Consider the following 12,143-nt stretch of genomic DNA (forward strand, 5'->3'; position numbering starts at 1 on the left):
ATGAGGCATAAGAGATTTGGGGGATGAAAACTCAGCTACATATAAAACCAAAGTGAGATACATAAAATATAAGTAATGAAGCCAAGTTTTTAACCAAAGGCATCAGGGATCCAACCACAGCTGAGTCCTGGTGCCAGGATGTAGCTAATAGGAAGAACAAATGCAATAGCCATCTAACTTGGGCTGAATTTTTAGTGGCAGCAAATGTTTCTGTGAAGCCTTCTATACTTTTCTAAACTCTGGCGAAAGACTAAAAAAAAAAAAAAAAATATCTAGAATGTCCCTACAGTCACAAAAACGTATCTCTCAGTGACTCAGGAACCTAGATAATTTTATATTTCCAGAAAAAAAAAAGCAATTAAGATGAAATGTAAATAACCGCATTGATGATTTCAAGGAAGGAAAAACCCAAAATAAAGAAAATCCATCCACGTACACAGACTGATGAGAAAAGCAGGAAAATTCAATTAAGTGCAAAACCCCCAAACAATCCCCTAACCCAGCCCCCCTCTCCGAGACAGCCACTGCCGGAAAGGCACAGCCACTTCCAGCCCCCCGGGCTGCATCCACCTTCTCCGCGCACTGTGACCCTCTGCAATCACACAGCGTGCCCAGCAGCCAAAACACCCTCCCCAAGCTGTAAGCAACCACCTCAGCACCCCACAGCACCCTGCTGAGAGCCGGGCGGACAAAACCTGTGCTTCTAGGAGCCCACGGGCAGGGCAGGGTGCAGGCAGTGGTGTGGGAGCACCTACTTGTTTTGGGACAGGAGCGACTTGGTGCCTGCTCGAGGGCTGGCTCACATGGCACCCCAAAGAGCTGGACGGGACCTGAACGCTGTTTCGGGGCTGCCCATGTACAGCCTCAGGCTCAGAAAAGCCCGACTGCGTCCAGAAGTGCGGCGTCACCCTGCTGCGAGAGTGGCAGCCTCATCAGGCAACAACGAAATGGCCTCGCAGGTTTCAAAAATTAAGGGATTGATGCAGTTTATATCATGCTGCTGATTCTTGAGGCAAGAAAAGAAGTTATATGGCAATTCTGGTAGATTTTGCCATTTTGTTAGAAATACACGTACAAAATTTATGTTTTCATTCTATAGCTGACGGCAAAATTAATTTTTCTTTCAAGTCTGACTAATACCTTCGCTCACCCTCTATCACTGCCTCAGGAGTCACCAAAGAGACAGAAGATGTATGTGTTTTATTACTTGAGACATATGGATCTACTCACATGAGTCACAACCACATCGATTAAAACAACAACACAACACAAGTGAAAACCCAGCAGTCCCTAGGCGTGAGTGCTGGTGCTAGCCATGTCAAGGGAGATGTCTCATTTTTGGATAAGGTTCTGTAATTCCTTTACGGCCTGTACAGATCTGCTTCCACCAACTATCCCTAATGGGAATGATGGAGTGGACTGGGGCTGCCTGGCCAGGCCACGCTTGCCGGCGGCTGCAAGGTGATTCACATTCACGTGGTACAATGACACTGGCACTCGCTCACAGGACGTGCAGCAACTCCATGGGCCAGAGAACCTCAGAGCTGCATTGTCTACAGCCAGAGAGTCCCGTGCTCCCCAGAGCTACTTACTTCCATTTCTACTTCTATACTATTTAAAGGAAATTATTTATATGTATACAATTCAGCTAAGGCAAAAATGGCACCCAGTGATTTCCAAGCCTGCTTCTGTAGGCTAGACAATTCATGCCTGACATGACATCTATCCATGACATTTTCCTCCTATCCAACAGGCATCCTGACCTAATCCAGACCCCAACCAGACCTGTCTCAGCCACGCAGCTCTCAGGAATCACAGACTGGAAATCACCCAAGGAGACTCTAAAACATAGTAGTTACCTCTGCTGCTAAACACTTTCACCCCAATGGGCTTTCTTAAAACCTCTCATTGAAAATTTCAGGATGGTTCAGACATCTTTCCTTTTTGAGGAAAAAAAAAAAATATATATATATAAAAAGGCAATTTAATTTTAAACAGATTGTTTTTAAGTTCCATCAGAAAACAGGTTATTGCATATTAGTCCTAACTCAGACCCATGTATTGCACAGCCTCAGTGCACGGCTCAGGTCAGATTTTGTGGCAGGCTGCCAACAAATATAAGGGAAGAGCTTTGTGCTTAAGCTGCACAGCAACACTAAGCAGCGTAAAATCAGACTACAGATGAACGCAGTGCACTATGTAGGCAGATGCTTTTTGCCACTTGCATTTGCACAGAGCAGATGAAGATATTATGGACAGATCCTCTTATTCAGGTTACACAAACTGGAAGGCTGGAATCAGTTCATTGCTTCCCTAGGATAATCGGCCAGCCACCCCTGTTTGATTCATCTTTCAGGTAAGGAAAGGAGCTGGAAGTAAGATACAACAAGCATCTGTGAAGAGAAGGTGGCACAGAGGTAAGGCTTGGAGCACGTTAACCATCTGCATTGCTTTTGAAAGCCTGCACTTCCTAATGGCATGGCCCTGGATGGTATGTGTGCTCAGCTGACATCTTCTCGTTTCAAAGCATTGCGTTCAAACACTGCTACCTGGCTTACTCCTACAATGCAGTGAGATTCTTCAGGTAACACTGGTTGCTAGAGCATTGTTTTGGTGAAATCGAGAAGTCAAGGTCTGACTCAGATTGTAGCTCCTATCGCTAATTGTGAGGTCAACATTCACAATAAAAACATAAGTGGAAGACAAAGGCTACCATCTCCATTCATGGATCTCCTACATCTTTTGGTTGGTAAACAGTCATGAGGTGCTGTTTGTGTTGGGACTAGAGTATCAGCTCCAAATCTGCTCTCCTCCTCTCTCCCTTGAACTTCTTGAGTTGATAGCCTAGGCAGCTCAAGATGTTTAAGGGTTACCCAGATAACCCAGGAAGAAATATCACCATCTAGGGAGTAATCAGTATTTCTCTACTCAGGCTGCAAGTATTATATGTCTGACTCTCATGAGAACATTTTGTGCCACATCTTGAAAAAGGAGATATTACTCTTGATTTGATGAAAAATGAATTGGAAATATGAGCTGTGCGTGTGCTAATTTATAGCGATGAAGTTTGCATTCATTACAGTAATGAGCATTGCATAAAGCATATAATCAACATTCATTGCAGATGTCAAGAGGAATCCAGAGGCAGAGAGGAATTACGTACACTTGCCACAGTTGATCATAAACATCATAAACTTCCAGCCCCCAAAAAACACAAAGCAAGAGGCAGTCCTTTTTCTCCCGACTAGTCCTCAGGGCTATTTCAGTGTATCTATCACATTCTTGTACTAACGAGCTTAGACAGCCTTTCAGCCATAGGATAAATATTACAACAAGTGCTGTAAATATTTTTGTAGTAGAAGCACAACTGTTTCACTTCCTCCCCAGCAAAAGACAAAAGCTACAAATGTGATTACATTCAGTTGGTAACTGGAGGATCCGAGCAGATAACTAATTAAATCCTTTTGTGTAGAGCAAGATGTTTCTCTAACATCACATTAGAAATTAGAAGCAAGTAATGGAAGGAAAAGGTTGGAGTTTAAAAAACCCTCATATGAAGGAAAGTTAAAAAACCAGAAAACACCATCCACAGTTCGCAAAATCAAAGCAAGGCAGGCAATAGTGAAATGGTATCTATTATGTCAAAAGAAACACAAACCATCTCATGAAAGAGATGAAAGAAGGTAAGTGGAGGTTTGCTTGACTTCATGCCCATGTGGAGCAGTAAGAAGGAAAGAAGAGTGGATACGCACCAACGTTACTATGAGGAAATGTTCTCCAGACATCTACACTGGAAGTAGTCCTTACCTTCTGGTAACCTGGGGTTAGCGTGAATAGAGTTGGGGTCCCCATCTTCTTCGGGATGGTAGCGATAAAGCGTCTGTGACTGCTTTTGGGATGACTGACTACGGTCTTCCTTTAGAGCAACAGGAGGAGAGGTAGTTGCGCTGAACTTTACCTTGGGGAAAGCATTTCCCTCCTGCGTTTCATGGGAAGATTTTGACCAACTCGGCTCCGTTAAATTCACCTCTTTAAAGCCTACATACATGCTGTTCCCTGGGTCTTCTTTTCTGGCATGCTTTTTTATTTTAGAGTGGGGGACTCTTTCTTGCTCATGCCTCTCTTTGTCCCCTTGCATCCCCTTTGGTCTTCTCTCCAATTCCTCCAGATGCTTGGGTGTCTCAGTGGTGGCCGTTGTGTGCTCCGGAGGAGCACTGGTGGTTACCGGTGCTTCCTTATGCGTCACTTGCTGGAGGGACGCTGCAGTGGTGCGAGGCACCCTCTTTCGCTCACTTCTTTCTGTGGCACTGCGCATTTCAGAGGGGACCATAGCCACTGGTGTGGTGAGTGGCGCAGCCGTTTCCTCGGTGTATGGATCGGCTGGAGCCAAAGCTGAAGGAGCAATGCTGGCTGGCAGGTAGTCATAATCCTCGCTCTGCTCTTGGCTGATGCTCTCTTGCTCTAGGTGGGATGAATAACTCCTGTATTTTTTTGGAGACTCCACCTGGGTGTTGTCTCCTTCTGGTGCCTCCTGGTCGTAGCTGTACGGATCATCGTAGTGCCTCTCTGGTTCACTGTCTTCAGCATCTATTGGACTTGCAGTGTTTAAGGCGAAAGCGTTACAGTCTGGAAGCTGGTAGCACATCAGCTCACCGCCAGCATTTGGGCAATGGCAAACCTTGCAGGGGGGCATGTGGAAAGTGTGTCCCGCCACGTACTTCTGGCCCTCGTGGAGGCAACCTATTCTCCCACACTGAGGACAGCCATCAGCTGGCACCACCGCATCAATGCAGTTTGGGGGCAGCTCCGGGCACAGCATGAACTGGCAGCTGATCTTGCCTCCTCCCTTAGGGCACGAGCACTCAGTGCTTCCAAAGTCCACAAAGTAAGACTGCCCTTCAGGTACTTTGCCATTGATAAAGCCCACGTTGACGCAGTCATAGTACTGGTAGCCTTCGCACGTGCAGCCGTGCTGCAGACATGTGGCACAGCACTCGCCAGGCTCCAGCACGTCCTCGATGCAGTTGTCCAGGGGCTGGCACTCCGCACCCGTGCAGTCCCTCTGCGCACACGAAATGCCGGTCCACAGCAGCACAAGGAGGATGGCATTCAAACAGCTCAGCTGCCAGCTCTGGTATCTATCCATAGTCTTCCCAAACAAATATAGCTTCACTCCAAACTTGCACATTTAATGTTGGGGTTTTTTTTTCCTAGAAGGCTGTAGATTCAGCTCTGAATCTTCAGTGTTTTCCCGAGTTACCTTTTCTCATAGATCCTAGAGTTATGAAAGAAAACTCTGTTAAAGACTATACTCGGCACATATCCTGTTAAACATTAGAGGTCTTTAAAAGTTGGGACAAAATCCAACATCTGGAAACCTAAGTATGAAATGAATCATAATGTCTTCCAAGCATTGTAGGCACTAAGTTTGGAGCTGCATGCTTCCCCCCCCACCCCATCCCCCATTCTGAAAAAGACAGACAGACAGAAAGAAAAAGAAAAAAAGGTTGTGACTGCTCTCTCTTCAATCTGTGCACAAAATGTACACATATTTCAATTTAAAAAAGGCCTTTATACTTCAATGGCTTTTTGTTAATCTTTCTAGCTAAAAAGAGAGAGATTTTTTGGCAGATAAGAAGTAAATACACTGTTCTTCCTCTGCAGATGTAAGTTTAAGATAATTATTCTTTATGTTTTAATTACAAAGACCCAAACCTTAAAGATCTTTCTTAGACAAAACTTAGCCTTGAGACGTGAGAATTTGCCTGTACACATGTTAACTCAAAGTAAGAGGAGTTTTTTTCTGCCTCCTTCCCTCACGTAGCAATCTTTTGCACTTCGGTCTTCGGCATTAACAGCCCTTTTTTTGCCCCAGCAGTGCTAAAATAGAACTTCTTTGTATACTGCGGTTACTGTGTGGTTAAACATCATATTAGCTATCCTGTAATACATATTAGAGGCCGGATCCTCAGCTCACAGAAGTTGGCACAGCTCCACAGCAGGCCTGTAGCGCACAGAGGGATCCACTCTGACTTCACTGGAGTTACAGCTGTATATCCAGAGGAGGTTTACACCAACTGAAGACACACCACTTAGAGTTTATAGTGAATTACTACGCTATGAGCAGAATATATAGGTATATATACAAGAGAATTCGCATAATAACACTTTGTTAAAATGCACTGAGGAAAATAAAAGTTGCTTGCTTTTTAATTACGAAACCCCTTGACCACAGAACAGTTTAAAAGTAAATCAGCTGTTGTCCTTTAGATCAAAAGCATGCTCAAAGAGCTACACGATCAACATAGAAAAGTAGTTAAAACAGAAGAATGTTTGCCTATAGAATTTTATAGAATTAGCGATCTGATGATTTTTCCAGAACCCCTCCCATCATCAAAAAAATAAAGACCCTAACACATTTATCTAGGGGGTAAAATGTAGTCACATCACCAAGAACAATAAACCACACACGCAACAGGAATCCTGCCAGAGAATTCATTCAGAAAGATTACTTCTCCCATTCAAACTGGGCTTCCAACAAGTCTGCTTCGGCACTGCTGGCAAGCGGCCAGGCCGTGGGAAAAGCGTGCCTGTTCTGATAAGATACGGACAAACTGTGCTAAGAATTTCCACAGTTCTGCCCTGGAATTTGAATTACTTCAGTACGTTGTACAGAGATATAATTCTTACAAACGTAGGTTTTCTACTACTAATTTGAGTACATCAGTTGAGTGTGCTAAAGGATACCGACTGAAGGAAAAATAAAATTGTCAGAGAGTATAATAATGGCTTGGAAGAATCTCGCTTTTTCAGAACTGCTCTCAAAACTAGGATATTTTGTATGAAGGAGAATTTTCAATATGTGATGCTGAAATTAATTCTTCAGACTCCAGCCTGGGAATTAATAATTTATCCTACTTTCAGCAGCTTTTCCAGGTAATCCAAATTCGTAATTATTACACAGCATTAGCTGGGAAATAATGAAAGGAAGGACAATTAAAAATAAGCTGCTTCTGTAAGGGTCCCACAGCAGGATTTTGTCACCGTCCCCTCCCAGTGGTACCTCCTGGCTTTAATGCTTCAGCGCATGTAAGTCCCTTGGTCAAACTCTGCGCTTGCCAGAGCACTGCTGGTGGCCGCTGAGCGCTGCCCTTGCCTGCGCCTCCCTCTTCCACTTCTGTGCCTCCCAGGCTCAGAAAGCCCCGGGACACCGATACAGGCTGTTTGGGTGTCACAGCCCCAGGTCTGGCCAGCCTCTGTGTGCCCAGCATTGCCTTGGTAATCAGCACCTGTGGGCCATGTAAAGGGGACCCACTTCATATCCAAACAGCAGCGGCCCACAGTCAAGTCCTGCTGCCCTGGTGCAGCACAACCCATCGGGTAAACGTGACAATGGGAGGAGGACACCCCGTGAACAGTGTTTGCCTGCCCTGCTTGTGCATTCAGGTTTCCCAAAACAAGAACTCGCTTCTCGGGCATAAACTTGAACTCCCAGCAAGAAACCCCCAAATTACCTTGTATCGCGAAGCAAGAAGCAGAAAGGCAGTCACACTTTATAACTAGCACGTCTAGAAGTTCATGCACAGCTGAGAGTTTATCGTGGGACAGCCCTGTTGTCGTGAAAGGAGCTGCTCGACTGCCTTGCCCTGTACGGTTACCTCCTCCCCTCCTCGTCTGCACCCCCTTTCTGTCCAAGGGTTTGTTTGCTCATCCAGGTCACCTCCAGTTTTTCCTCTGTTCCTCTCCTTGCTCCTTTGCCTCTCGCCCACGGAGAGCTCGTGGCCCCTGTCCCACGAGCCCTGTCCCTGCCCCCCGCCTCTCACACTTTCTGCTCAATGCCTTACTCAGTCCCTCTGTAGCCTTTCTCTTTTGATCATTTCCACATCCCGCAACATTTGGCTTCTCAAGCTAGCAACCTCAAACTGATAAGGCTGAAATGCTTATAAACCCTTTTGCTGTCAGCGACACCGCAATCTTCCCTATCCTCAGGCTCACTTTCCTTCATCAGAGACACCTTGTTTCTGGTGTAATGATTCCAACAAAAGTATCTCTTTTTATTCCTTTAAACCACTGCATTTTCCCCGTGCTTTTCTCCATCTGTTCCCCACACCCAGCGCTCCCCCCGCCCCCCCCACCAACCCATAAACTTGCATATCAAAGAAACAGTCTCTACTTCAGGCACACAGAGAAAACAGCTTTGAGTGAAGCGCACAGACATGACTATTGAGCCCCACTGAGAAAACGCATCCCTCCAAACAGAGTGTGTGTGCTCTTGCCAGCCCACGCAGCTGATGTGCAACTGCCTCTGGATCTATGCCCTTCCCCAGGGCTGAAACGATGCTCTGGAGACAGCTGCTAATTACTTGGTAATGGCATCAAAAGCGGGAGCTGTGAAATAAAGGTGTCTATACCAAGAGGGTAAAAAATGCACTCTCTCTGGAGGATAGGGGAATTTAATATCAGTAGATATTATTGCAATAATTTGTTTCCATTAACTATTTTAATGCTTTCTTTAATGTCCTTTTACACAACTGGGACAATACGCAACGGCTTCAGCTAAATAAGAATTGTGTCTTTTTACTCTCAACTCTGTCCTTTCCCCACTCTTACCAATGTCATTGACTTTTGCTGCTCAGTTGGGTGAGATGTCACAGCAAATTAAGCCCTTCGCACCTAAAATAAAGGTCTTTCAAAGTCGCTGTTGAAAGCTTTACAGAGCTCTACAGCACGGTAACCCCAGTGTCAGCCCAGTCCTCGTGCATTGCTTCATGACCCAGAAGGCTTCAATCTGTGTCCTTTGTGGAGTTTCCAAACCTGCTGCGCTGCATCTCCCGCTCTCCTCTGGTTCAGGTCCTGACCCTGTTGGCTTTAGTGGGTCGTACTGGGCCACTATTAAAGTAGCTGTTGCGAGTCATGTGCGCACAGTGCGTACTGAGAAAGCACGAGCGCCCATGCAAGGGAGGGTCAATGCTCTGGATTAGGACTAAGTCCCTCAAAGTCAACAGAAGTAAACCTGAGAGGTAAATCAGCAGTAAATAGAGGATGGTCAGACTACAAAAGAGTTCATTATTCCTCAATTCCTTCTTTAAAAACAATTCCTAGGAAAGGCAAAGCAAAGACACTTTGTAGAAAACCAGCTTAAAAAAGGTAAAAGTCCAAATGAACATGAACTACAGGCACATGTCTTCAAGGAAAAGGAAAGGAGAATGGTTCACATTGCAGATGAAACCAGTATCTGTGTGACAGGACATCCAAGGCTAACAGCAGCAACCATCAAAATTATAACTAGCGCTGGCTGAAAAACATCATATTCCTGTCTCCTGGCAGGGGAAGCGGGTAGAACAAAACAAGATTTCAAAATGCTTACTTCAATTCAGTTTGGGGCCAAAAAGTTATAAATTCTGACATTTTTGCAAAACAATATACTCTGAGTAATTTACTTCAATCAAAGCCATAACATAAAGTCGAAAGGAAGAATGTTGACTTGATTAAAACAGTTCAGCTGTATTACTTAAAAATGTTGATGAAACCAGTGTGTTCCCACAGAAGAGCTACACATTTAAAATGTGCAACTTCTTTAAATTAAGAGGCGTATTTTATTGGGAGATTCTTTTTCCAGATGTTTTCATTTCAGCGCTGAACCAGAAAGCTTATTCTAGGTAAGCAGAGGTGACAGGAGGCACTTTCCTTCAAAGACTTCACACAAACACCATCTTTCTGCGTGAAGGTTGCCCCAGAGACGGCAGAATAAGCGCAGAAGGTGTGCACGTGTGGAAGAGAGACTGCAGGATCAAGAGCATTCTTTCAAATGCTCACTGAATAAAAAGAGGCAGCCATTTATAAACAACAAGCAATAAATAGAATAAATTCAGCCCGCTGCAGAGGACACCACCTGCATGAGAACCCACTGCCTTCCAGCTTTGAAGACGTACTGGTGATTTAACCAGCTGCAGACCCCTGCAAACAGGTTTAGATAGAACAGTTCTTTTCCCGATCCTACCTCTCAGTTCCTCACTGAATTGCCTTTCGCAAGAATGGTAAAAATAGAAAAGCTGTTTTGATATACATCTTCTCCTTGAGAACAGCGTGCAGGGCCAGATGCAAGCCTGATCTGAAACTGGAAGGTGGCAGACAGCTGTGCGATCCCTCCTGGGCCAGGTACTGGGAGCACACTCCCTGCGGGGGTCGTCACTTAGTTTGTCCATCAACCTACACCGAGGTTTCATGCATACAAAGACCGAAGTCTGTCCATGCACTGGAAAGCAAATGCAGCAGTAGCGCCCACCACCTGCGCACAAAGCAAGTTCACCAACCCACAGAGCTGCTACGAGCTGTTCTCCTGGTCTCTCAGTGCCACCCAGTCCAACCTGGCTCTCTGGGCTCAGGCCGTGCATGACCAGGGACCAAACCCAGCCCTGGTCTGCGATGTTGAATCTCTACCACGTTGGTGAAAGCATGGCAAAAAGCACAGTAGTAGGCTGAAGTGCATGTGCACAGCCACGCTGAGCAACAAGGCTAACAGATTTCACCAGTCTGCGTATTTTAGCACTTCTCCACAGCCAGACCTCTCTGGTCCGCTACAGCTGCCAGCCGCTCTTACATGGCTGCGGTCATAGTTTAGACTAAGGGAGGAAGAAGGGAGGGGACGGAAGGAAATATCAATTTAAAAACAATCCCTTTTAAATGCGAGAGAAAATGGAAATCTGTGAGAGATCTTTTTTGTATGAAAAACACAAAACCCCCTAAGCCGGGTAACTCCTGACTCGGCTGTGCCAGCCAGTGGATTAGCTCTTCCTTTCACACCCTCTCAATCCGGAAACTTGTGATCTCACCAGCCGCTGGAAGGGATTGCAGCTGGCTGCTCCCAGCCCATCTCGCGAGCGGAGGTAACCAGACAGATGAATGAAAAGTGGAGAAGGGTTTCCTTTACTGCTCTTATGCAACATACAGTGCACAGAGCCAGTCATTGCTGCCTCCTAATTAATGACAGTGGAGATGAGCTGAAGCCGGCCTTCTCGTTCGGGGCACCTGGGTTGGGGAGAAAGAGAAGAGGGGCAGGATAAACCCCAGCATAAATCCAAATTCAATGAGCTGCTTTTTCTTATCGAAAGTAAAGCACGAGATGCTTAGTCACTTCAGTGTTGTCAACACTCCAGTTCTTGGCAAAATCAGCCTGTTTTCAGAAGTCATAGCTTTCGCAGACGGTTTTCCTCAGCTTTATTTTCAATAAGAAATCAGTCACCGTTAACCCCCTTTTCAGGGAAAAGCTTAAAAAATGGACATTTGGGAGTCTGGAGGATCACTACTTAATTCAACAGAGACCTCAAGAGTGGGACAGACAAGGAGCAAGAAGCACGGGATCAAAACTCACGCGGTTTCCCAAGGGCGGCTCCAGTAAGACGTCCCTTCCCAGCAGAAGCGCCCCTGGGCAGAGATGCTCCCGACGCTCTCCAGGACATTCCCCACACTCAAATCCAAACAGGAACCTGACACGCTGCAGTAATGGAAAAGCATCACCCGAGGTATTTCAGCTGAAGTAGCCAAGCATTAGCAATAGTGACCAGGCAGCTCTGGGATGTATTCTTCCAGAATATGCAGCTTTTGAAGCCATTTTTGAAGTCCTGGAGAGTGAAGGCAGCCTTTTTCCAAGTGAATGACAGGGCAGTGCTGAGGAGGGGAGAATCATGTCTCGGATCTATTGTGTCAGTCCTCCCCCCCGCCCCAGACCAGCCCAAAACATCAGGGCAGGTACTTGGCTCACTGAAAACTGACATTCTGCGTCATTGGGAGTCACCACTGCAGCAGATACAAAGTGACTCAGTGGGAGGATGGCAGCTGCAGAGGAGCGAGAGAAACGACCCACATGGGGGAGAGGAGGTGAAGAGAAACGCCGTCCCGCCCAGCGCATGTGGCCGGTCCTCGTCCCAGCTCCGAGACGCTGGCGATGGCGAGCTCAGCAAAGGCGCTGTGCGTGGACAGGGGGACTAGAGCAGCTGAGACATGCCAAGTTCGCTGCCACAGAGAAGACTGACAAACCGACTAAGATCCCGTTTCCCTCAGGGCGATGCAAGTACGGTGTCCACGCACAGGAGGCTCAGCTTGTACTTGCAGCGGGGCCAAGGTCATGCAGCTCTCCTGCAGAA

General features: G+C 46.2%; 1 protein-coding gene across 3 annotated transcripts in view; it reads right to left on the bottom strand.

The window, feature by feature from the left end:
• The window catches only part of FBLN2 (fibulin 2), a 113,033-nt gene that overhangs the window by 80,060 nt on the left and 20,830 nt on the right, over positions 1–12,143 (bottom strand). For 2 of the 3 annotated variants that reach the window (XM_063348317.1, XM_063348318.1), the window contains exon 2: positions 3,808–5,275. In XM_063348317.1, coding sequence (XP_063204387.1) covers positions 3,808–5,188 — 1,381 coding nt within the window. In that variant the 5' untranslated portion in view covers positions 5,189–5,275. Of the gene's footprint in view, positions 1–3,807; positions 5,276–11,371; positions 11,635–12,143 lie in introns of those variants that run through there. The other variant, XM_063348316.1, reaches the window with a different exon arrangement.

The sequence above is a fragment of the Chroicocephalus ridibundus genome, chromosome 10 (assembly GCF_963924245.1).
Source record: "Chroicocephalus ridibundus chromosome 10, bChrRid1.1, whole genome shotgun sequence".
Lineage (NCBI taxonomy): Eukaryota > Metazoa > Chordata > Aves > Charadriiformes > Laridae > Chroicocephalus > Chroicocephalus ridibundus.